At 42.4% G+C, this 25,843-nt stretch overlaps 2 protein-coding genes across 4 annotated transcripts; both read right to left on the bottom strand.

The window, feature by feature from the left end:
* Positions 1-233: 233 nt before the first annotated feature.
* On the bottom strand, positions 234-12,312 carry LOC143365939 (uncharacterized). 2 transcript variants are annotated; one of them, XM_076806538.1, is made up of 11 exons: positions 12,071-12,312; positions 11,750-11,984; positions 10,365-10,599; positions 9,976-10,307; positions 9,794-9,911; positions 9,402-9,714; positions 9,105-9,342; positions 8,897-9,035; positions 770-8,830; positions 527-697; positions 234-460 (listed from the first exon to the last, which is right to left on the bottom strand). In XM_076806538.1, the coding sequence occupies exons 1-11, from the start codon at positions 12,222-12,224 to the stop codon at positions 293-295; spliced, it is 10,164 nt and encodes a 3,387-aa protein (XP_076662653.1). In that variant the 5' UTR covers positions 12,225-12,312; the 3' UTR covers positions 234-292. The 2 variants fall into 2 exon arrangements, with proteins under 2 accessions (XP_076662653.1, XP_076662655.1); XM_076806540.1 differs by having other exon boundaries at positions 12,195-12,280.
* A 1,562-nt stretch (positions 12,313-13,874) lies between these two features.
* Positions 13,875-25,827, bottom strand: Root (ciliary rootlet coiled-coil, rootletin). Of its 2 annotated transcripts, none has more exons than XM_076806541.1 (26): positions 25,647-25,827; positions 24,256-24,477; positions 23,986-24,188; positions 23,532-23,913; positions 23,323-23,475; positions 22,940-23,242; positions 22,457-22,693; positions 21,824-21,960; positions 21,594-21,754; positions 21,367-21,497; positions 20,941-21,303; positions 20,517-20,876; positions 20,261-20,453; positions 19,844-20,203; positions 19,588-19,773; positions 19,262-19,506; positions 18,932-19,147; positions 18,658-18,859; positions 17,854-17,966; positions 17,601-17,777; positions 17,431-17,538; positions 16,662-16,841; positions 16,383-16,595; positions 16,006-16,314; positions 15,564-15,947; positions 13,875-15,492 (listed from the first exon to the last, which is right to left on the bottom strand). In XM_076806541.1, the coding sequence occupies exons 1-26, from the start codon at positions 25,695-25,697 to the stop codon at positions 15,211-15,213; spliced, it is 5,871 nt and encodes a 1,956-aa protein (XP_076662656.1). In that variant the 5' UTR covers positions 25,698-25,827; the 3' UTR covers positions 13,875-15,210. The 2 variants fall into 2 exon arrangements, with proteins under 2 accessions (XP_076662656.1, XP_076662657.1); XM_076806542.1 differs by lacking the exon at positions 25,647-25,827 and adding an exon at positions 24,581-24,901.
* Positions 25,828-25,843: the final 16 nt, after the last annotated feature.

Here is a 25,843-nt window from a genome sequence, read left to right as displayed (position 1 = left end):
TCTTCAACGCGCGAGTGCATCGCTTATTGTCGGAGATGTGCAGCATGAAATAGATTATAGTCTGATTTTTCGAGAGTTGAGACCTGAGGCGGGTCCCTCGGACGGAGCGTGGTTTAAGGAGGAACCAACCAATGGTGGCAACGCCACACGCAATCCGTAGCGTACCATTGGTTCCTCCTTAAACCACGCTCCGTCCGAGGGACCCGCCTCAGGTCTCAACTCTCGAAAATCAGACTATAGTTCCAAACTGCGCGAATTAATTCCAAAGATACGATGGGATTTTAAATTCCCTTCAAGTTGAATTGTCTGTTAATAAATGCTGCCTCGAGACGGCAGAACTTTGAGCTTCTTCTAATTCTTTTACCATGCTCTCCAGCTCTTTTACTCGTCGAGACCGAGACCGGCACAGTTCTTTCATTAACGCTTTCTCCTTTTCCAATTTCTGTATTTTCAAGTGATCCTGTGCAAACATAAAGATTAAAGGCATGCGCGTAACTGTGAATAAAAGTAAGAATTGGTGTTTTACCCCAACAATTCCGCTGTTAGTGCTACAGAATCGTAATGCATCGTTGGGTATTGTTTGGCAGACTTGATCTTTTCTGTTCACACGCCATCGTCTGCAGATGTCACACTCCCACGCGTTAACATCGTTTACAACCTTTTGAAGCTTCCTCACTTCGGAGTTCAGCTCTGCATTCTGCGCACCAAATTGTCAGCGTTTATAATTTATATTAGTATTAATGCTCTGTTTTATTGCAATCGTACGTACCTTACTACGAAAGGCGAGCAGGTGTTCCTCCAGTTCTTTGCACTTCCTCTGATACGGGAAGTTCTCACTTTGAATCTGGATTTCTAATGTCGCAATCTTCCCATTCTTCGATACCAGCTGCAACTCTAACTCGTGCATCTGCCTCTTCAGCTGCTTACATTTTTCCTTGTATTCGCCGAGCTCTTTGTTGGGAACACTGGCTCCTACCTTCTTCCCTGTACTTTCTTCGTTTAATGGAACTCTTTCGCTACATGCGTTGAGTTTCAGTTGAAGCTCTTTGGTAACATTTTTCAGCATCCTATTCTCCTCCCTGAAAGTCCTTAGCTTTTCTTTTAAGTCGATGACTGAACCGCTCTCTAATTTTGAGCTTCCAACATCACGCCCAGTGCCGTGCTCTTTATTTTCACCTATTAAGTCTCGTGTTCTGTTTACATACTCTTTCAATTCCCTGTCTTTCTGGTTCAACAGTAATTTGTGCGCTTCCAATTCTTGCTCAAGGTTATTCTTCTCTTTTAAGACGCTATCAAGCTTGCCTGCGTCCTTCGACAATTTCGAACCGCTTCGCTTGGATTCGTAGACCGCCAGTGTCCCCTTCAACTCAATATTCTCTTTTAACAACAGATCGTATTGTCGTTTCAAGTTAACGAATTCATTCACCATTTTATTCTGTTGATCCTGGAGTTCTGTGACCCGATTGCATTCACCTTCCATGCTACTTTGCACCTTCTTCTTCGAATTACTCGACTGGCCCATGCTTGTTTCTTTAAGCCCCAGTTCAAGCTGTTTCTTGCACTCGTTCAGTTTCGCTTGCAATTCCAGTTTTTCCTTCTTTAATGTATGAATGGCCATCTCAGTCCGCGCTTTGTCCTCTCGCGTTTGTTCCATATCGTGATGCAGTCTGATCTCGAGCGTTTCAGCACGATCCCTGAGCTTTTCATTTTCTTCCCTGAAACCTTTTAGTTTCTCCTCCAATTCATTAATGTGCGTATTTTCAGTCAGGCGAGAGTATAACTTGTCCTCCAGTTTCGAGATTTCAACGTCCCGCTCTTGAATTATCGCAGCATATTCGTCCAGCTCGTTATCAAATTCTTTATTCTTCTCTGTTAGCTGCTGTATTTTACTCGCGCGCTCTTCAAGTTCCTTATCCTTCTGGCTCAGCAGCAGTTTCTTGTCTTCCAATTCCAAGGCGACTCTATTTTTCTCCAGCAGAAGTGCATCGTACTTGCCTTCACTCAGCAACAAACTCGAAGCGTTGTATTTAGACTTGTACGATGCCAAGGCCTTCTTCGTCTCATTGTTCTCCTGCGAGAGAAGCTCATGCTTACCCTGCAAGTCGACTAGCTCCTTCAGTGTCTTATTCTTAATCTCCTGGACCTCTGTGACACGATTGCTTGCACCTTCCAAGTTGGTCTGCAGCCTCTTATTCAACTCCTTCAGCTCTTCTATCTCCGCTTCTGCTTTAATCTTGCTGGTGCTGTTTCTGATCTTCCTCTCCAGCTTAGCATTAGTTTGCTGCAATTCCTCGTACTTCCCTTTTAGCTCGTTCAGCTCTTCGATCAAAGCGACGTTTCTGTTGCTCAGTTCGTTCAATTGCTTAGTCAATCCAGCGTTCTGTATTTCCTTCGTGTTCAATTTGTCTTTAATTACTTCCAGCTGTGCCTCCGTTTCCTTCTTCAGCGTCTCTATCTCCTCTTTGTAACGCTCTATGGCAGTTTTCTGATCCCTGACGTGCTCCTTCAACATCTCATGCTCCGGCGTAACAGCTTCGAGCTTTATCTTGTATTCGGCCAGCAGGTCGCACTTATTCTTCAAAATTACTGTGATTTGTTTAACGTGCAATGTCTTCTGCTCCATTTCCTGGCTCATCTCGTTGTAAGCTTCCGTAAGTTGCTCCAGCTTTGCGTTCAGCTTCTCTATGTTATGATTCTTCTTCCTCATTTCAGCAGAATTCGCTTCGATGATGTTCTTCAGCTGCTTTTCGTTAACTTCCAGCCCCTCGATGGTACTATTCAACTCCAAGATCTTCGTCTTATACGATTCAATAGTGTAAGCGAGATCGCTTATCTTCTTTGCGTGCATTTCTTTCTCCAGTCTCAGCGTCGATTGCAGCTGCGTTTCTTTATGCTTGAATATCTCCTGCACCTCTTTCTCCCTCTTCTGAGCAACAAATATAGCTTCCTCCTGTCGAGTGTCAACTTTACACTGCTTGTCGAAGTCAGTTTGCAAATTGTGGAAGTCCGTTTCAAGCCCCTGCATCTTCTCTTTAAGAATCTCTTTCTCGTGATTGCCCTCTGTCAAAAGCTGCTCCAACTGTGAGATTTTATTCTGATACTCCTTCTGTGCACGCTCTCGCTCCGTCAGGTCTGCCTGAAGCTTCTCAATCTCTGCTTCCAACTCTTTGGCCCATATCGTCGCACGTTTCTCTGTGTCCGCGCTTTGCTGCCTCTCATCCACCAGCTTCTGCTTGTCCTTCTCGAAAGTTTCCCGCATCGTTCTCATCACCTCTTTCTCCTTCGACAACAGCGTCTGCAAGAATATCAGAAAGATCTCATTTACAGACTTATTCGAAAGATCTGCAGCGGTTATGTCACATCTCAGCGATCTTAACTCCGTCATCATGCACTTTCTGACATAGTTCAATTCTTCGCTGAGCTTCTCATTGTCACTGCTTAACGTTTTCCCGGTGCTGGATACTCGTTCCTTCTCATCTCTCATTGCAATGAACTTCTCCTCGATGTTCCGCAGCCTGGTAACTTCCTGCGTCATGTTCAGATTCTCTTCGACATACTTGTTCAGCGTATCGTTGAGTTTCTGAAGATTATTCTCAGATTCTTTAACACGTTGCTCGTACTCCAGGGACATGGAATTGAATTCGTGTTTGTACCTGATTTCCAAGTTAGTTTTAAACTCCGTTAACTCATTCTCAACAGCTTGCGCCTTCTCCTGCTCGCTTTCCTGCAAGAGATTCTCAAGATGGAGACCTCTCTCGTGAAGATCCTTGCACAGACCTTCGTGTTGCGTTATGCTCTGCTGAAGGCGTTCTATGTACGCTTCCAATTCTTTGATTCTCAGCGCAGCGTGTTGCCCTACCTCCAAGCTTCGCACCTGCTCTACTTCCAATTCCTCGCAGTGTTTCTTCAGAAACTCTAACTGTTCGATATATTTGTCCTTCCCAGTGTTTGAAGCAGCCAGTTCATTCTTCTGACTCGTAGCCAAATCTAATTCATATTTCAAAGAGGAAATGTGCTGATTTAATTGATCGATTAAGCTACTCTTGGTCTTCTTCTCGTCCTTCAGATCCTCCAATTCCACTTCCAACAGCAATCGCTGAGTTTCAAGTTCCTTCTCTCGCGCAGAGAACTGTTCGATCTCGTTGCTCATGGTGGTCAATTCATTCTCAAGAATTCTCACCTTCTCTGCCGCTGTGCTCTCGTCAGACACTTTCTGCCGCAGTTCTTCGTTAGTAGCTCGCAATACTTTTATCTGCTCCGTCAGATTCGCTTTATCCTGTTTAAATTGATCAAGCATTGTAGCGAAGTTTACACTATTCCCATTCAGTTTATCCATTTCGCCCCTTAAACAATCAATATGCTTCTGAATTTGTTCTATTCGATTTCTACGCTCGCTCTTCGTGGAGTCCCCGCTGAGGCTTGTCTCATCTGAAATCAAATCAGTCTGGAGCTGTTCATGCTCGCTGCACTTGTCTTTGTACATAACTGACAATTTATCATGATCCACTCTCATCGCTTGCAATTCCTCATTCAGACTCTGAATCTTCTCTTCGACGAAGCTAATATTCATCTCATCCCCAAAGCTGACATTTGGAGAAACACACTGTGCGCTAAGGTTCAGTCCCTGATACAGCTGTTTCTTCAACGTCTCAGTGTCAGCACATTTATGCTCGAACTTCCTTTGCAGATCTTCTAATTTATGATTCAAAGCCTTCGTCTCGAGCTTCAGAGCCCTCCGACTGTCGTTCAAGTTCTTCAGGTGTGCGCATTGGCTGCAGGAAGTCAACTTTAAGTCACTGAGCTTCTTGTTCAATCGAGTCAGGTGATCGATCTTGTCCTGCAACGTTGTAACTTGCTTCGTCAAAGCCTCGCGAGTTTCTTCCTGCACGACTTCCTCTCCAGTCTTATTGACTATCGTCGACAAATGCAAGGTATTGCTGCCCGACCCTTCGTTGCGTGAAGAGTCGAGGCTTTCCATTGTTTCCAACAAGTTACTAGAGAACTTTACATTTTCATCGGACAATATCGCCACCTTTCTCTTCAACTCTGCTAGTTCTGTCTTTAGAACGTTATTTTCTGACTCCAGATGTTCCAAATCATTTCCAGCAGCGTTGTCCTTCATCGCCAATGATTGCTCCACCTTGCTCTTTAAGATATCGCACTGTTCCTTCAGCGAATCATTGTCTTCTATTTTATCTATCAAGTCGGAAGAAAGCTCGCTGTTCTCTACCAGAAGAGATTTCTTCTCCTGAGTGAGGACAGCCACCTTTTCCCTGTAAATGCAGTCGTGATCGTACAACAGAGATTTACTTTCTTTGACATTCTCCAGCTCCTTATTCTTCTCTGCGATGGAAGCAGATAATTCAATATTCTCCTCGGTTAGTTTATCGATTTTGCTCTGATACGTTGCAAAAAGCTGATCCTCGCTATGCGTTTCTGGTACTCTGGAGCGCATGGACACCAGCTGGTCCTCCAGAGACGCCAGATCGCTTTCTAAATTGATTTTCTCACTCGTGACGTGAGAAATGCGAGCGTAAAGTTCGTCGATCGTCTTCTGAAGATTCAGCTCCGCCTGCTTCGCAGTTTCTTGCTCGGTGGTCAATTTCGTGGCCATGTCCATGTTTTCAGTGGTCAGTAAATAAATAGCTTTTTGCAGATTTTCTATGTCCATTTTCAAGCTCCGAACGTCGCCCTTTATTTCGTCCAGCTCCGCGCTCTTCAGATGAAGCGTTTCCTCGAGCTGGCTTCGTTCGGCCTCCATGGTCATCATTAGGCTTGAAACATCCGCGTTGCTTTCGTTAAATCTGGAACAGGATAGAAGCAGTGACTGATCTTCCATTTGATCTTTTCGATCTTGATTCTCCGTCGGAACGGTTTTCAACATATTCTGCAAATCCTTTATGTACACTTTCAGATTATTGTTTTCGTTTATGTAGTCGCGATCGCTCCCCTCTTCTGACACCGGCGGTTTTATATCCAGCCCATCGCGCAGTTGACTATTGACGCGTTCAAGTTCCTTCTTCTCTGAAACAAGATTTTCAATTTCTTTGCATAATTCAGAATTACTCTCCATTGCGCTACGACTCGCAGTTTGTTCTGATACGATCTGCGATTCCAATTCAGTAATCTTCCGATTCAGTTCTCCACTCAGCCGTCCGAATTCATTTTTCTCAAATATGACACCCTCGATTTGTTTTTCCAGATCACAGATCTTCTCCGTTGCACCTTGACTCGCAGTTTGTTCGGATATTATCTGCGATTCCAATTCAGCAATCTTCCGATTCAGTTCTCCATTTAGACGTTCGAATTCATTTTTCTCAGATGCCATATCGTCAATCTGTTTCTTCAGCTCACAGATTTTCTCCGTTGCACCTTGACTCGTATTTTGTTCTGATATGGTCTGCGATTCCAACTCAGCAATCTTCCGATTCAGTTCTCCACTTAGACGTTCGAATTCATTTTTCTCAAATATGACACCCTCGATTTGTTTTTCCAGATCACAGATCTTCTCCGTTGCACCTTGACTCGCAGTTTGTTCGGATATTATCTGCGATTCCAATTCAGTAATCTTCCGATTCATTTCTCCACTTAGACGTTCGAATTCATTTTTCTCAGTTGTTACAGTTTCAATTTGTACTTTTAATTGAGAGATCTTCTCCGTTGCACCTTGACTCGCAGTTTGTTCTGATATCATCTGCGATTCCAATTCAGTATTCTTCCGATTCAGTTCTCCATTTAGACGTTCGAATTCATTTTTCTCAGTTGTTACAGTTTCAATTTGTACTTTTAATTGAGAGATCTTCTCCGTTGCACCTTGACTCGCAGTTTGTTCTGATATCATCTGCGATTCCAATTCAGTAATCTTCCGATTCAGTTCTCCACTTAGCCGTTCGAATTCATTTTTCTCAAATATGACTCCCTCAATTTGTTTTTCCAGCTCACAGATCTTCTCCGCTGCACCTTGACTCGCAGTTTGTTCTGATATCATTTGCAATTCCAACTCAGTAATCTTCCGATTCAGTTCTCCACTTAGCCGTTCGAATTCATTTTTCTCAAATATGACTCCCTCAATTTGTTTTTCCAGCTCACAGATCTTCTCCGCTGCACCTTGACTCGCAGTTTGTTCTGATATCATTTGCAATTCCAACTCAGTAATCTTCCGAATCAGTTCTCCATTTAAACATTCGAATTCATTTTTCTCAGATGTGACACTTTCAATTTGTACTTTTAATTGAGAGATATTTTCCATTCCATTTTGGCTTGCAGTCCGTTCTGATATCATTTGCGATTCCAATTCAGTAATCTTCCGATTCAGTTCTCCATTTAGACGTTCGAATTCATTTTTCTCAGATGTTATACTCCCAATCTGTTTTTCCATCTCACGAACCTTCTCCGCTGCATTTTGTTCTACCACGATCTTCGACTCGAAATCACAAGTCTTCTGGCTTAATTCAACATTTATGCGCTCCAATTCAGTTTTCTCGAGTGTCACGCTTTCAATTTCTACTTCCAACTGAGAAATCCTCTCCATTGCAGTTTGGCTCGTAGTTTGTTCTGCCGCGATCTTCGATTCCAGTTCAGAAGTTTTCTGATCCAATTCGGTATTTATACGCTGCAATTCATTTCTCTCGGATGTTATACTTTCAATTTCTACTTCCAACTGAGAAGTCCTCTCAATTCCATTTTGGTTTGCAGTCCGTTCCGATACAATCTGCGATTGCAACTCAGCAATCTTCCGATTCAGTTCCCCACTTAACCGTTCGAATTCATTTTTCTCAGATGCCATATCCTCAATCTGTTTCTTCAGCTCACAAACCTTGACCATTGCATCTTGACTCGCAGTTTGTTCTACCACGATCTTTGATTCCATTTCGGTATTTACACGTTGCAATTCATTCCTCTCGGACATCACACTTTCGATCCGACTTTCTAGTTCAGAAATCTTTCCTCTGGCTTCCCGAGCTTCAGATTCTTGCGACGTTATCTCCAGCTTCAATTCAGACACAGCGTGATCGAGTTCAGTTTTGACACGTTCAAATTCGTTTTTCTCCACTGTCACACTTTGGATTTCCCCTTGTAACTTCGAAACCTGTTCAGTTACCTCTCGACGCGCAGTTTGCTCCGACGTTACTGTCGCTTCAAGTTCTAAAACTCTGTCATTTAACTCAGCGTTAACACGTTCGAGCTTGCTCTTCTCGGATGTAACATCTTCGATCCGTTTTTCCAATTCCTTAATATCTACTATCATTTCCTCTCTCACACTTGCTGGGTCGTTCTTCAATTTCTGCAGCTCCAGCGACGTTTTATTCAACTCCACGCGGAGTTCTTGGCGCATGTGCTGGAACTCGTCTCTCTCGGAAGTCACATACTCAAGCTGCTTTTGCACTTCTGCGATCTTCTTCGTCGACTCGGTGCGCAATTCAGCGTTCACGCGTTCCAACATCTCTTTCTCTGAAACAAGACAGTCCATTTGCTTCTCGAGCTCCGCGATCCTCTTAAATTCCGGCTCCTTCATATTTTCCTCGTACATAATCTTCAAATCCAACTCCGTGGTCTTCGCTTTTAATTGCGCGCGCAGCTCTCGACTCATATATTCGAACTCGTCTTTCTCGGAGGTGATATTTTGAATCTGTTTCTGCAATTCCGCGAATTGCTTCACCTTCTTTTTATTGCTGTCTATATCTTGCCTGCTCTTCGCATCAGCTTCGTCGAGTTTATCGCATAATTCGGTAATTATACGATCTATATTACATTCTCTAGCAAGATTCAGACGTTCCAGCCGTTCCTTCACTTCTGTACTGTATTCCGCTTTATTCCGCACCTCGCCTTCCTGGGGAAAGAAGAGTAACGAGCAACTTCATCCACGGTTAGCGAACGCAACATCGATCATACTTACATGTACGCAGCAGTGATTCTCGTGGCACAATAATTGTTTCTCCAGGGTCGTGAATTCGAGAAGTTCTTTGTAATCATTTGCTAATGTACATATATATTGCCGCAAAGTATGTGTCGGCGTTGATGGAGACGCCTGGTAACTGTTACAAATTTTTCGATATAGATGAAAGCAACGTGAAGAAGAACAATTGTTAATGCCCTGTAATTACCTCGCTGTCTGCGTAGACATGCTACACTTCTCTGGTGTTACCTCGATACTAGTTTCCTCCGGTGATGTGCTGCTCTTTGCTCTAATAGTAAATACGTCATCCCTAAACGTGACGCGATGCGTGTTACGTTTCGTGACAAATGGTTCTTCGTCGCTGTCAGTAAAGGTCTCCTCGTTCACGCGGTCCCTTTCACTCTCGAACAGCTCCAGCTCGAAATCCGTGAAAGCTGTTTGAAATGCTGCGAACGATGAAACGAGTGTGAATGCAAAGTCACGCGTTGATATATAATATACGTACTTTGATTCATTAAGTCGGCAGACTGGATAATGCTCTTCCTATGCGGTTTCTCGAAAGATGTTTCCCTGATCGTTGGCAAATTGTTCGTAGGCTTGAAGACGGGCAGATGTTGACTGGACACGCCAGGACCTCCCCACGTCTGCCTTCTCTTACACTTGGATTTAAACGTCTCCTCAGTTGTAGTGTCTCCAGAAACGATACGAGTCTTCAACATTTCTATGCGCTCTTCCAGCAGCTGATTGATACGGTCCTTCTCCTGTAACTTCGTCTCCATCTCTTCCACTTCGGCACACCGATTCTGACTTTTCATTTTCTGAAATAATGTCACGTAATTGCAGTCGTGTTTATAGAGACCTAGAATAATCATTGGGGCAAAAACTGAAGTAATGTACTTCTAATTCTGCTTGGAGCTTAGACAACTGCTTCGCGTAGCGTGTTAAGAGCGCTGCGTCTGACATCACTTCGTTGATATGTGGCTTGTTCTTTACGCTTTTAGCTCGGGATGCGAATCTGAAAGTTTCAAACGAAGCGATAGAGATATTTAACATTTTGTAGATAACAATGATATACTAACGATAAAGTGCACTGCGTCTCCTCCAGCGCAGCAGATGTCACGGCACATATTATCGCCGTCATGGCGTTACCACCCAGCGAGTTTTGTAGCAGCCTCGTTAACTTGCTGTCGCGGAAGTTTACATGCTTTTGAGTATCCTGCGAATCGCTTAGCTGCATGATAACTAAGCCCAAAGTGGAAAGGGACAGATTAATGTGCCTGCCTTCTTTAAATCTCTCGCCGGTTGCACCTGTTTGCCTGGCTCTCTCCGAACCAGCGAGGTCTACCAAGTTCAACTGCGAGACCTGTATCGCACCTTCGGAGCTCCCTCCAGTCTCTCTGCTCTCGATTGTCTAAACAGAAGGACTTTGAAATTCCACATCTAAATCAGAGTTTTCATATAAACTTACAATCCTGAATATAGTGTGACTCCTACTGCTCCGTTCGTTCATATTCGTTTCGCCTATTCTTTTATTTTTGTTCCCTTTCTTCATAATGGACAAAACATTCTCAGGGCAATTGGTGATTTCTTCCTTGCACAATAAAATAATTTGTCCACTACTGTCTTCCTTCAATTTCAAATCCGTGTTGCTTGTGTTCAACAGGTCGTTTACTCGTTCGTTATAAATCTCCAAGTACGAGACTCTGGAAATTAGAATTCTCAACTCGAAACATCCCAATACTTTGACCAGGGCCTCCTTATCTAGTGCATTAAATGGTCCGTAGCCCACAAGAGCCAGTGATCCTAGGGCACTTAAGTATCAAGTATGTCGAAATTAGGGATGGGATCAAGTTCAATATGTACTCATGAATCCGAGTCAATTCTAATACAAAAGTTTCACTTCATGGGATTCGAATACTACTCATAAGAGCTGACGTTTATTTCTATATACCTCAAAAGTACTTGGGTTATAGAAGCCGGTTTCGAACCTCAGAAAAAGTACCGGAAGAGTTCTAGAATGTACTTCGACGTTTGAAAGAATCGAATCTCGTAAAAGTAGTATTTGAACCCTGAAAGACAAAAATCTACATAGCTGAGAATTGCCAATATCGTACCACTTAAAATACTTTTCATTGTATTTCGTATTTGGTACTAGATTGAACGCAAGTTAATATTGGATATTGTAGCTTGATGTTTTAGGTATAGTTTTCAGTTAAAAAATTTGAATCTATAAATAGTCAGGGTTCGATTATACTTGCAAGTACCGCTGACGTTTCTCAAAGTTCTTATCGAGAGTTCAAACCTTTCTCGTCAAGGTTCGAGTCTGCTTGAAAGTAGTGGTTTTTTTTTTCCGAAGTACTCTTGAACTGTTCGAAGCTATACAGTCAGATTCGAACCTACTTCCGATATAGTTGATCCCATCACTAGTCGAAATGCTTTTTTCTTTTCAATTTTTTATTAAAGGAGATACACAACAACCTTTAACTCTCCGTGCACAAGGTGGAGCATGACAAATCCCAGAACACTGAAATAGCAAAGGAAGATCTGCGAGAAGGGAACTGCGAGAGCTGGTTCTCTGGGTAGATGAAGCTGAGACGTTGCTGTTGCGTGCAGTGTGGTGCAACGGCAGCGGTTCGGTGCAGCAATCGCTTTTGCGAGTGTAAAATGTTATATATATATTTATATAAGATCTGTTTATCTTGTGCTTCATCTTATGCATGGAGGGCTGGGTCTATATGATGTACCGCCTTGCACCAATTGGGAAGAAAATGGAAATTTTTCTAGCCCAGGGCGCTCAAAATTGCTAAGACGGCCCTGGCTTCAGTGCTTTCTTTAAGAACAGTGTACGCATACCTTAATAGAAATTCACGTCGAGCAGTGCTGGCGATAGCGTCGAACATGTATTCTACCGCGAGCGGTATGATTCCTGGCTCATCCGGCGTGCCCATCATCGTGTAAGTCTTGCCGGAGCTAGTCTGACCGTAGGCAAAAACTGTCCCGTTAAAGCCGTTAACGGCAGCGTCGACGATCGGTTTCACTACGGTGGTGAACACATCCGAGTTGGATGCATTCATATCGAAAATGTGATCTGCAAACGAAGCAGATAATGAGAGCACGGCTCGATGAACTGTGTTAAGAGCGAGAAATATACACCGCAGAAGAATAAATGCACACCGAAACAGAATCCACCATCTCCACGCTTTTTCATCTCGGGGTCCGTGGAGACAATGGAATTGTCCTGGACCACCCATTGCACAGCCAAATTGTCCTCCTTTTCCCGTCTGATTAAGGGTCTTACTTTAATCGCAACTTTTATGCTGTCCGACATTGTTAAGTAACTTTTGATTAATATTTGCGCGTTCCGATTACATGGCGACTGTTCTTCGCGTGCTATGGTGCTATAACCGTCAGTTGAACAAGATCGCGTTGGATGTTCGTTTAAATTTGAATTCTCTGCAATCTGATTGGTTTGATTAACCGTTGAGTGTGTGGATAATAAAGATAGAAACGCGAGTGGTGTGTAAATGGGCGGGAGTGAAGTTTTCTGCATACATAGCGCTGAATTGGCGCGGTAGTTGAGCGCTGTTGCGGGGCCGGCTGGGAATTCTGAATATTTGAGGGAATTTCAATTTCAGTGTCCGTGGAACCCAAAAGGGTTCTGCTCGCGAATCGTGCGAAGTTGGTTGAACAAGACAATTTGTAACGAATAACTTTGAACGAAATAAAGATTACTGAACTGAACTAAATTAAATTATTCAATATTAACCAGAACTATTAAGAAACGAACAAAAATATTTAAAGATTGATGAAAAGTTAAGTTTTATTATAACACGTCCGTGCTTTTACAACATCGCAGATGAATTGCGAGGCGAAGAAACAGGCTTCTTCGTACATTCGTTCCTCTTTTTTTTACATTGTTTTCGAGCGATAAGAAAGACGTCAAAACAAATTTCAAAAGTAACAAACTTCATTCTTAACTCTTTAAAGTTCGACTTCACGCTCCAAGAGCTTGTGCTAAACGCCGCTAGAGCGAGTATCGCAACTCGCAACGCGCCAACGGAATTTGAATGGAACGTGCGCGCCAAAGTGGACTGCAGAGAACAGAGATGTGATTGGACAACAAGAAGTTATATGCACCTACACTGACGAATAGAAAAGTGTCTACCCCACTCCTGCCTCTCGAGGCACGCTATGGAAAACGGCATTCCCATCTATGACACGGGGGTCCGTGGTGTGGACTACAGCGCCACTGAGTCCCACGCGGCCGTTCTCTGAGTAATCGACTCGTTTGAAGTTCTCACTTCTGTTGTAACAAAACGTAACAACATTCCTCCGACTTTCACATTGATAATATGTAATGCTAATGCAAGGGCGGATTTCGAGATTTGGCACCCCCAAAATTTGTCGATCCCCAAATTTGATGCTTCTCAAAATTTGCCGCTTCCCAAAATTCGGCACTTTTAAAAATTTACCGCTCCCCAAATTTTGATGCTCCCCAAAATTTGGCAATCAAAATTTTTCACGCTCCAAAATTTGGCACTCAAAATTTTTCACGCTCCAAAATTTGCCGCTCCCCGAAATTTGCTATTCCCCCAAATTTGCCGCCCTAGGCTGCAGCCTACTTAACCTATACACGAATCCGCCCCTGTGCTGATATCAATATAATATTACAAACGATATTCATCAACTGCAAATAAATAACGCCACGTAATGCCTTTTTTACGAACATTTCGGAGACTGAAACCGAGCAACGGTTATATGTATAGGAAAAAGATGTGCGGAACGTTGACCTTGACAACATATTTCAAGATCATTGAAATCCTTAAAGTCCTCCGCTTTGTAAATTTAATATTTACTATAAAATTTTCTTCAAAAACTTTTGATCAACTTTCACTAAGGTTCGTAGCATCGCAATCTTTCATTGCTCTTCTTAATATTCGAAGTTATTCACGAAAGATCAAGATTCAAAACTCTACACTAAATTTGCAATAGTTTATTGTATATATAAGTATACGTATCTCTACAAAAGTGAACATTCATTAACGCATCATATAATTATACAATATTAAACGCAATAACGTTGCTTCATCGTGACTAGCATCATAAAACCTACCTTTTGTTTCCCTACAATCTCATTCCCAATTTGAATAGATGAATTTTCACTTCGATCATTTCGCTCGCCATAACAATAAATTTAAACGATGGCAGTTGAAAATATAAATGCAGAAAAGAACGTTACGTATCGCTACACCTTTACTAACCGATCTATCGAAGAATTCTATGGCAATTAAGTTTGAGCATTAACGTACGGAATTAATGGAACGTTTCGTTTCCTCCTCAACGTTCGCGCGTCTCGCTAGTACTTCAGGTTTTCATGATCCGCAAGCAGGACAACTCGATTGAGTCAGCTAAACACTTTTGGCTGGATTAGATGTCTATATTCTCAATAGTAAAGAATAGACACAATCCACTGTTCGCCAAATATGTCGTTTTCGGTACTCTTTTAATAAAATACCATTCCCTACGGTCTATGCTAGATAGATTTCAGTGACTCGTCTAATCGCGTACTCAGAAGCATATCTCTACAATGCTTTCGTTCGGTGATACTCTTTGGTCTCTGGACGAGACTAAAGATAGCATTATTCTTACCAGCACAACTTACCCGGAAAGCGCCTTCCATTATACGGATCATAAGCGTACGCTTGGCAATCCGAACATGCATTTTAAAAATAACACGATACAAAACCAAGTTGATAATCAACTTATACATTTAATTGCCGCGATGTGAGTTAAAGTTATCGTAACACGTGGACGGATTGGGATACTAGGTTCTCTTCGCACCTTAATTATTACGAAGCTCACACGGAAAGTAGTACAATATAGAAATCGTTCGAAAAACAAGGGCCTCTTATTACGGCCCAGGCATCCCTCAGCTTCGGAGTAGTTTCCATCGAGGCACCTACATCGTACTGTAATAAATATTCCAAAAAGACTGTCCCCTTAAACAGCTCCTAAAGTTGTATAAAAAAAGTACATAGAAACTTCAATACGCCAAGGTACTGTTATCAAAAAGTTGCGATACCCATCTTAACGTCATTAACTAACATTCCCCTAAAGTTTACGTGGACGGTACATTAATCACCGATCTCCCGCTCATATACGGCAATTGATTTTAAATACAATTGTGACTAGCATAAGTTACGGTTATCCCATGTTCCCACGAATGGAAGAATTGTTATACGCTACTCTTCTCCTAAGTGTCATTGAACATTGGCAGTTTTCGTGTTCGATTCAGTCTAAAATAGCGAGGCGATTCATTTGAGCTGTGCTGGCGTGGAAGATCTATCGTAAGACGACGGAGGAGGTAAAGCTAACGACGGCGGCAGGCTGGTAGTACTTGTCAAAGTGGAGTCCAATTTTCGAGCTTCGTGCTCTAGCAGTACTGCGTCCAATGAAGGATCCTGTGCGACTGTTCTCAACGAATCGCCTAAAGCCTGTCTCAATTGCTGCATTTCCCTTCCAGCCCTCGAGCTTCGCAGCACGTACAATTGTCGACGCTTTATTTCCTGGTTGAGTTGCTCGCGCAGCAATTGAATCTGTTCACACATTCGTTCTTAGGAAATATATTTGCAACGATTAGGAACAGAGAAGAATAAGAAATTAGTACCTGATTCTCCAGGCGCAAGACTTGCTGACGATGACTCTGCTCTCTGGCTTCCAACAGCTTCTCCGCTTGCAACTGGGCTGCTCTGAGCCTTTCGATCTCCCCGGTTCTATCTCGACTGTAGTCGAATACTGAATGAGTGTGCGTGTAACTCGACTTCACTCTTATGAGTTCCGCTTCCTTCTCCGCGAGCTGAGTCTCTAGTCTGCGCAGCTTCAATCGCAGCTCTCTGTTCTCCTGCTCGAAATGGTCCAAATCGAAACTGGAGCCCAATAGTTCTGTGTGCGCTTTCTCAGGACGTTCGTAGCTTTTACTGCGAGCACTGGTTGATTTAAGCAGGGACAACTGACGCTCTAAATTGCGCTTATCGGTTTCCAATAATTTCACCTAGAATACGAAGAAATGCATCAGCGCTGCTCTAATATTCCTGAAGGATGATACTCACTTTGTCAGCAAGAGCGTCCACCTTTCCTCTCATCTCGCTCCTCTCCCTCTGCGCTGTTTGCAGCTGTCGCAGCAGCTCGTCGTCTTTATTCGCACTTTCTTCTTGCGTTGGGTAGCTAACCAATCTCAGTTGGGATTCCAAGGTACAACGTTGCACCTCGTTGTTCGCCAGCTCATTTTGCAGACGTGTGATTTGATCGGTTAGAGTTTGATTCGTGTGCTTCATGTCGCTCAGAGACTGTTGCAGAGATTCCACGCGTTCCGATAGAATCCTGCGCTCGTTCTCGGTATTCGTTAATTGTTTTTGTAGCTGGAATAAAATTGCAACGATCGTTCCTCGGAATTTTACATAGACATTGAAAATTCGTATCTAGATACCTGCTTGATCTTTTCATTCGAAGCCTGCAAAGTGGTTGTAAGCTCCATGACATTGCGCTGCAGAGAATTTATTTCTCCCTTCAATTCGCTCTCCGAGTTCGATGCTTTTTCTAAGGCAACGTTCAACTGTTCTACCGTGGACTTCAACGAAGCGCAGCGCTCTTCTAAACTGGCCATGGCTCGATTCTGCATTTCACTTCGCTCGTGTAGTTTCTGTGCAATTGTTAGAAATATTTATTACTTCTTATCGGGGGATTAAAAGTCATACAGGCAACGTACGTGAATATTCGTTTCCTTCTCCTGGAACATCATTTGCAGTCGTTGGAGATCACCCTCCAACGACATTCTCTGCAACTCCAGCTTCGTGGCACGAGACTCGCTTCTGTTAAGCTCCTCTTGCAGATTACGCTTCTCATTTTCTGTTCTGTTCAAAGCTTGCTTCAGCTTGTCTAGCTTGTCCTACAGAATAATTTGATAGTAATAAGATAAGTGTTTAAGGGTAAAACAGGCCGATCTTTGGGAATTTTTTTTGGAGAAATTATGAAGTAAATCATTTTGAACATTTTTATGGCTTTATACTTAACATTTGAAGATACGAAAAAAAATAATTGTATATTGAAAATATGTATTGTAGATGTCGCTATCGAGGCATCTTGCTGCAGCGTCGAAAGTACTTTCTTCAAATTTGTGTTAGTGATTTAGAGAAAACTAATCAAGCAATCGACTTGCCCTTGCACATACAAGATAATTCCAAACTATTCTCAAAAATCGTACTTTTTCTCCTAGGCTCTACAATTTTGTCAATTTTCTACCTTTTTATTGTTTTGGAGGTTTATCGATGATATAATTTCATAAATAATAAGAGCATGCGACATTTACACTGCATATTTTCAACATAAAAAACAATTTTCGTATCTTCAAATATTAAATACAAAGGTTAAAACTGATTTGCTTCATAATATGTCCAGAAAAAATTCCCAGAGATCGGCCTGTTTTAGCGTTGCATAAATTATAATCCCCCCTTAAAAAAGACAGAAAATATCCTCACCTCGCACTGCGCCTTCTCTTCAGAGCTGTTGCCGATCATTAATTCAAGACCTGCCACTTTCTCGCGCAACTGCTCGCACTCCTCCGTTTTTTGTTGCAAAGCGTTTAACTAAAAGACATAACACACGATAATAAAACTACGATTTCTACGAAAATATAAGCAAACCGTACCTGCATTTCGTAACCACTCTGCTTCTGAGAAAGTTTCACTTCCAAGGAATTCTTTTCGTCCTGTAGAATTCTGATATTAGTTAGTAGATTGTTTATTTGAGCGTCAGTCTTGCTCTGAGTTTCTTGAGTCTCCGCCAACTGCTTCTTCAAGTTGCACGATTCAGTTTTATAGTCGTCCTAGAATATAAGCAGACATATCTTGCAAGGTTCTACAAAATGATTGTAAGTTTGCAAGAGAAAAAAGTGTAGCTACCCTTTCGCGTTCAATTTGGGCTACTTGTTGCATGAGAGATCTCACACCCTTCCGAACAACTTCAGGATCAACGTCGAGTATCATGTCTCTGACGGAGTCCGAGTGATCTTGAACTGGATCGTAACACATATATTAATTACAAATCGTTTATGTTGGTTTATTAAGGGGAGAGCCTGTTTGAAGACGCTCAGAAAAGGTGATTTTCGCGAATTTTTTTGACACAGAAAAATAAAGTTGATCTTTTCAAAACTTTAGGAGTATTTTAATATATATTTATACGATACGAAAACAAAATTTTAATTGAAAAATTTCAAGTTCATCGAGTCGAAATTGATTAATCATTGATATTCCTTGTCAGTAGAATTGTGAAATCGGCAAAAATGGGCCTCTAGTTCTTGCCCGAAATAAACAAGTCAAAATTTTTCTTAATTTTCATAAACTTACATTGTCGATGAACTAAAGAGCTAAGAAAAAAGGCTAAAATTGACAAAATTGTGGGACTTTAAAGGAAAGTTATGCTTTTGACGAAAAAATTTCGATGCTTTTATGCAAAAAAGTGGTTTAATTTACTTTTTTTATAAATGTTTTTAGTCCATCAACGATGATTGGTCATTATTTAACTAAAACGCCCCAGGAAAAGTTTTGAGGAAAAGCGTTTTAAAGTTTACGGTTCCCCTGGCTGATACTTCCGAAATACTTTGAATTTCACTTTGAAACTTCAGGAATATATTTAGACAATCATTATCATTTAAAGCAAAATCTTTAGCTCCAGCTCTTAACCAGGTCCTCCCCTTAATCGCATACCTCTCGCTGGACTCCATCTTCTTGAAGGACTCATCAGTTTAAAGGGCACGTTGACACTTCCATCCATTTGAATGCCAGCTATGCGACGTAAGGTAGATCCCACGCTGCTCAACTTTTGCTCCGCTTCTTTCTTCGCCATTTCCAATTGCGACAACTGAGCGTCCAACGCTCTCACTCTTCCCTCGGATCCTCCAAGACGTGCCTGAGCAATTGATATTCAATTTCTTGATTATATTTTCACGATGTAAAACTTAAATACAGATTCGGGTTTTACCTTGAGCTCCTGAATCTGCTGAGAAGCATCAGCCAGGCAAACTTCCAAATTATGCTTTTGATCCTCCAGCTTCCTTTCGCGACATCGACAGTCCTCAAGTCTCACCAGCAGCTCTTGCTCCCTGGTTCTCCACCTTTCATCCTCTTCGTCCGCACGCGAGCGTAGCCTTCCAAGTTCTTGTCTTGTTACTTCTAAACTGTTGTCCACGTCCATTAGCTAGAAGAGAAAGAAGAAGAGCGGTGCACTTTAATTCTAGGCTTTACTCGCCACATTGGTATTGCAGCTAGTGATATCTCACGATTAGCTGGTTCCAATGTTTTAATTAGCTACCTGTTTCTTCAACTGATGCAGCTGAAGCTGCAAGCGTTCCCTCTCCTCCATCTCATTCGTCAGTCGTGCTTGCAGTTCCTTTTCATCGCTCTGCGATTGCGTGTTGCTATCGTGAGACTTCTGCAGTTCGTTCTGCGTGAAGCGCAGCTGCTTCTGCAGCTGCAGCGTTTCCCGTTCCATGTCGCGAAACTGCGCTTGCAGGCGAGACCTTTCCGCGTCTATGGTCACTTTCATATCCTCCAGAGCTTCGCAATTCGCAATGCCATAAAGTATGAATACACGCGAAACAACTATAGTATAATTCAGAATTATAATGTATACGTTACCCGCAATCTTTTGATACGATTCTTCCAAGGTCCTACTCTGTTCCCTCTTCTCACTTTCAATGCGCTTCACATGTTCGCGTAACTCTTTGTTACTATTATTATATTTCTCTTTCTCGTACGTGGAGTCAGCCAATTGTCTTCGAACGTCCACCAATTCTTTGCGAAACGTCTCATTCAGATTTTCAACTGGAAATGCATGTTCATTATACCAGAAGTAACAAGCTTCGTTATCACAAAAGATAAATATAAACTTTACCATCTTTAAGCTTCCGAATCGTTTCGTGCAGCTGATTCTGCAAGCTATCAACTCTGTCCTCCGTCATGTGCAACTGCACTTGCAGTTCCTCAGACTCCCTCTGCGCCGATTCGCGTTCTTTCCACAGCTCTTCGATCTTCAGGTCCAGCTTTATTTTCTCCTCGTCTGCTTTCAACTTCGTTTCATCTAACTTAGTCTTAAGGCGGCTTAATTCGTCGCGCAGTTGGTTCGTATTGTTACGCTCCTGCTCGGCACGCGCTGCACCTTCCCTTTTAATTCGTTCGACGTTGGTCTTCTCCTCTTCCATTTCGCGCAAGACGCCCTCGAGTTTCTCCAATAGTGCTTGCTGGTCGTGGTGAGCTGTAATGAATATTGTTTCAGTAAGCTGTGGGATAAATCTCTGTAAATATTTATTACCCATAAGAAGAGCTTGCTGCTTATCATTCTCTGCTCTGAGGAGGACTTCTTCGTGCTGCTGGCACAGATTCTCCATGTGCTGTTGCATCTCGTCTATCCTCTGGTGCAACTGGTTTATCTCGTTGTCTTTCTCTCCGCTGAGTTGCAGCAGGGACTGTTGCAGTCGTTTCTCTAGATTCATTTTTATCTGTTCCTGTAGATACAATCAATTTAGTCGAACGCATTGCTTAACTCTTGAGCTCGTTAAATATATTACCTTTTCTTCGCTCAATTTTTTAATAGTATCATCACTGTGTTTCTTCACGTTAGTGATGATCTGTTGGAATTCAACCTCTTGGTCGCCACTTTGCTGCGTCAGAGATTGCTTTATCTCCTGCGTACGCTTCTCACTGTTCTCCAGCTCCTTCACCAGTCTCTCCACTTGTCCCTTCAAGCTCTCCTGCTTTACCAACAGCTCCTTCTGCTCCTTCTCCAGCTGCGTCTTCTTCACGTGCGTACTCTCCAGATTAGTTTGCGTATCGAATAAAACACCTTCCAGGGCTTCTTTCTCGCTGCGCATTGATGCGAGTTGCTCCTGCAACCGCTGAACCTCCTTTTCATTTGACTCCAAGAGAACCTGCAGAGATGCGAATGAATTTACTCAGTATAACTGTATCTTAACAGTAATTTGTATCGCTTACCTGTTTCTCCTCGTTATCCTTCACAAGGTCCTCCAAATTCCGATTAATTCTTCCATTCATCTCGTTTGCCTGCTCCAATCTCTGCCTGACTCTCATCAACTCTTCGTTTAACGATTCTTTCTTTCGTGCTAACACTGACAATTGGTTACTGAGGTCCCCGCGCTCCCTTGTAATCTGTGCCAGTTCTATCTCAATCTTCTCCTTCTCAATCTCCAAGAACTTCACTTTCTCGTTCAGAGTAACTTTCTCTGATTCCAAATCGAGTCTAGTTTGCTCCGCTTGAAGCAACTCCTTTCGCAGAGAACCCAAGTCTCCTTGCTGATCTGCGCACTGATTCGCCAACCTAGTTTTTTCTTCCATCACCTAAGATCGACAAGGCACGATTAACAGAAAATGTATTTGCACAAAGTATTTCGATAACGTTACCTTCTTCAATTCTTCCTGCAGCCGGTGTTTCTCGTGCTCGTGGTTACTGCAAACTGTCTCCAACTTCATTAGGACCTCTTGCACGTCTGACTTTTCCAGCAGTACACGTTCTAACTCCAGCTCCAGGTCACCTGAACGATTATTCAGTCAGAAAAGTATTAATGCATAGCGGAGAGAGACACAAATGAAACCATAGTAAAAAGTAGAGGGTTTGCGATAAAAATCACCTTTGTTCTTCTCAATTTGCGAAATCAATCCATCCGTTTCTAGTTTCTGTTGTTCCAGCATGTCTTTCGTGAGATACGCTTTATTTAATTCTTCTCGCAAGGTCAGCAGCTCCTCCCTCATTTTGCTGCATCTGTCTTCCTCTGAATGGAGATTCAGTTCCCTAGTAGTTCAAATTACTGGTAGATCGAGCAATGAAGATACGAGTACACAAGGTTGTTATTTGACATACCTCAGTTCGGCTTCTTTAGACACTCTACCAAGCTCGCTTTGAAGATACAGCTTCTCGTCTTCCAGATTATCGCAGAGTTTCTGCAACTTGTTATTAGCCTTCTGCAGCTTTTCATAGTCGGTGTTCAAGTTTTCCATCTAAACGGAAAGGTTTTATATGCATCTGGATATTAAGCGCAGAAATACACGCACTTAAAGTTAGACAACCCGGAAATTCAGAAAATTACGCAATCACCCCTTGAAAAAACGCAGAGTTTTCTTAGAGATATCGAAAGGAAGCTTAAACAAAAGTTGCTTCTTTTTTTTATATCTATGAAACTGTGTAAAATAATTCTCGAATTAAGGATTGGTAGTGGGGGTAACTAGAAAAGTATAGCTTTTTCGATAATTATTTTTACGTAGGTTTGTAGATATAAAAAAAAGATACAACTTCTGTTTAAACTTTTTTTTCGATATCTCTCACTGTTCTGGATATATTCCACGTAAAAAAATACTCTGCATTTTTTTCAAGGCGTGATTTCACCCCCTAAAATCGTACTATGGTTGCATTTCGCACACTTGCCCACAAATTTGCATAATTTTCTGAATTTCGGCTTGCCTAATTTCCCTTGTTAGTTAAGAGAAGAAATCGCACCATGCTATTAAGTTCCACTCTGCTTTTATCAAGGGCATTCTTCTCGATTCTCACAGTGTCGAGACCTTTCTGCAGCATGTCTTTCTCTTGGTTGAGCTGGGAACACTGAGATCGGGCAGCATCTAATTCGGTAATCAGCTCCTCCACTCTCTTCTCCAGGCTTTTAATATTCTCTTCGGCATTCTCACACTGTTTCCGAGTGGTTGATAATTGCTCCTTGTTACTCTGTAATTTCACCTAACGAGACGAATGATTGGCACGCGTTAGCACAGGATTTCACAGGAGCCTTAGACGATGAGTTGGTTTTACTACTTACTAGGACTGTAATGAATATTCAAATAATCTAAGTATTCGAATAATTCCTTCGAATATGCGAATACTCCTAATTATTCGAATATTCGAAGAGATTATTCGAATTATTCTAACACTCGAATATTTACAGTTCTACTATTTACCAAAGCATGCAATATAAAATCTTCACACCTGAAGCTCGTGTATAGTCAACTGATATTTATGCAGGGCTGCTTGCACAGCGCTGATCGTACTTTCAGCAAATGCTGGAATGGTGTTGCTTCTTGTACCTCTTTTCGGTGATCTTTGAGGAATAGGTGCGCTGGGAGACAAGTGCAGGTGAGGAGGAGCTTGGCTGCTTTCAATATCCCTGGCCTCTGCGTCTTGGATCACAGCATGCGCTATGTCTCTCAGCGCTGACTGTAGAATCTCAATGTCGTCTTGAATACGCGTATTGCGGTGCGCCTCTGCCTCTGCCTCCCCGCATTTCTCTTCCTGAAAGAAACCCATTGACACTGTCGCTCTGTACATTCCACGCGGGTTTCTTAAATAATAGTTTCATTCGTGGCGTTTACCAAATTATGAACGTCACGGATAAGTTGATTGATCTTCTCCTCCTTCGCACGAATCTCATTCTGAGCCACATCGTACTGTTGCTTGAGCGTTGATAGTTCTATTTTCAAGTCAGTCGTCACCTGCTCCTGCGCTTGTTGGACTTGATGAGATATCTGAAACGCGATCACATTAGAATGCGAACAGCAACCACCGGTATAAGTGAATTTACCATCGGCTGCACGGCTGCGTGCATTTTCATAGCGAACCCCGTGTTACTGCAAGCCGATGAAACATCATTAAAGGTGGACGTAACGCTATTCTTCATCTTCAGCAAGTCTCTCTCCGTGGTCGACTTTACTTCCGCGAACAATCGTTTCACAGACACAACGTCGCGCCAGAGATTTAATAATCGATTGTGCTCAGAAGTGTAATAGTCGTTGAACGCTTGCTCCTCTTCCCTCCACTCGTCTTCTTTGATAGCCAATTCTTCCCTGAGAATACCCCAGTCGTTGCTCAGTTTCTGCAGGTCATTGGTGAGCGCTTCATTCGTCTGATGAGATTCCTCCAACTGATCCTTCAATGTTGTGTTTATTTGCAACAATTTCTCGCACCTAAGAAGAACGATATCTGTAAACATTCGCGTAGAGTATTCTTACACTCAGAACGGAGTAAAGGAGTAAAACCTCTTGCGCTCCTCAGCGAGCTTCTTCAAGGCAGTATCTAAATCATGAATTTGTTCCTCGCGTATATCCCTTAACGTTTGATGCGCCGAGTCTAAAGCGGAGACCGCTGGCGGGGTGGAGCTAGAAACTTTACTAGTATCGTACGCAGTGGTTTCTGTCATTTGGCTTTCGAGCTCCGAACATCTTTGCTTATATTGTAAAACCTGAAAACGTAAAGGTTTACTTCGTATTTAGCAAACGAATTACGAAAAGCAAAGAGGTAGACCTTACTTTGGCTTGTAAACGGGAAACGAGAGCAGCTTGATGTTGCTGCGCCTGTCGATACGTATCTAGGCGCCTTTTGTAATTAGCCGCTTCCTCCTCGAGGCGATGCCTCAATTCGTAATTCTGCCTGACCAAAGCGTCCGGCGAGAGATCTTCGTCGCTCGCACGATCCCCTGCAGCACTGGCTGTGCTCCTTGCAGAATCCATTCTACCTGCGCTTCTGTCCGTCTACAAGAGTAACGATTGCTAGAAACTTAACAAAGTGTTCGAGTCGCACAGTTTACTGCAGGAAGACAAATAAGGGGATTCAAAGATTTCTGTGGGCCAATACCTTGCGAAGTTCTAAAGGTTTCTATGTTATACTGTGGCTCGTTGATTCGTATACTTCGTTCACAATTAACGATTGCATTATCAAGTGGTTGAGCGGACAAAGTGGAAATTGAAATTAGTGTTATTTGTTAGAACTACTGTGGCTAGTATTACGATTCTATTATTAGGTATTAGAATTCTACTTTATCTTCAGTTTCAAATACATCGTAATAGAATACTGTGGAATAAAATTCTGTACATTGGTGGTTCGGGTTATGTTTCTGTTTATTGTTTACTGTTGCTTGGAGGAGGGTGCATGGAAATCATGCACATGGATGCACACATGTATATAGATTCCGGTAATTCCGGTTCTTTGATAGGGTGAATTAATTCACTGCTAACTTGGTGGCCCCGTAGGGTGTTACGGGTTTTTTTCCCATTTTCATGGACACTTCTTTGAAAAGCATCGAACAAAGTATCATTTAGAATTTCCTTCTTTAGGCAATCGGCATCCTTTACTAGCTACTAGGTTATTAGAGGATGCCGCATGCTTAAGCATGTGCTTAAGAATAAAAAATGATGAATGTGTAAGGCCCAGTTCCAAAGGGGCAATAGAACGCGAACAACAGTTTTTTTAATTGAGCTTTTAAGGAGGATATAGATATCGCCCGTTTTTTAAACGTAACCACACAGTTTCCTAACCCAGACCTTTCAAAAGAAAATTCCATATTCAATCAACCTTCCGTTAATTTGAATAGGAGAGGTTCTTTTTTGTTTATCGAATTCTGAATGTAACATAGATACCAAAAGCTAATGAGGGAGTTAATAATTAAAATTAGCTCTAATGAGATAATTCTGCCTATACAAAAATGTGTTTCCGCACGCAGCCTGGGCGGAGAACGCTCATGGGCGTTCACCGACTATACCTAACAGATGCGAGTAGAGAATTTCCGCACGCGGCCAGCGCCTAGATAGAATTTGAATCTCCGCGCAGAAGGGATTGACAATCAGAAAAAAAGGAACATCAGTTAGAAGTAATCCAGGAGTGCGTCAGGTCACTCGAAACCCTCGACTTCTTTTAAATATACCTCTTTCGTTTTGCTGGGGCCTCTGAGAAACGGTGGTCGCCGCCTTTCCATCTGCCCTCTCGTTGATAGCTGCGGGACACCCTTGGACAACGGCTGTAACAAATGTTTTTCAATTACACATTCTTTTACACAAAGGAAAAGAATTTCTACTAAAACGCCTTTCTTTGGGGCCCTATCGCGCGCAGGGGCGGATTAGA

Source organism: Andrena cerasifolii, chromosome 2, assembly GCF_050908995.1.
Source record: "Andrena cerasifolii isolate SP2316 chromosome 2, iyAndCera1_principal, whole genome shotgun sequence".
Lineage (NCBI taxonomy): Eukaryota > Metazoa > Arthropoda > Insecta > Hymenoptera > Andrenidae > Andrena > Andrena cerasifolii.
This window is presented reverse-complemented; position numbering and strand designations above follow the sequence as displayed.

What these genes read in the sequence shown, in the direction of transcription:
- Root (XM_076806541.1), bottom strand. Translation starts at nt 25,697, where the DNA reads ATGGAAAGGCGGCGACCACCGTTTCTCAGAGGCCCCAGCAAAACGAAA. An exon ending in TTTCCCGTTTACAAGCCAAA is followed by an intron (nt 24,189 to 24,255) that starts GTAAGGTCTACC and finishes TTACGTTTTCAG; the next exon opens with GTTTTACAATATAAGCAAAG. An exon ending in TGCATCAGTTGAAGAAACAG is followed by an intron (nt 19,148 to 19,261) that starts GTAGCTAATTAA and finishes TTTCTCTTCTAG; the next exon opens with CTAATGGACGTGGACAACAG.
- LOC143365939 (XM_076806538.1), bottom strand. Translation starts at nt 12,224, where the DNA reads ATGTCGGACAGCATAAAAGTTGCGATTAAAGTAAGACCCTTAATCAGA. An exon ending in TGCCGACTTAATGAATCAAA is followed by an intron (nt 9,343 to 9,401) that starts GTACGTATATTA and finishes CATCGTTCGCAG; the next exon opens with CATTTCAAACAGCTTTCACG. An exon ending in TGCTCGCCTTTCGTAGTAAG is followed by an intron (nt 698 to 769) that starts GTACGTACGATT and finishes TTTGGTGCGCAG; the next exon opens with AATGCAGAGCTGAACTCCGA.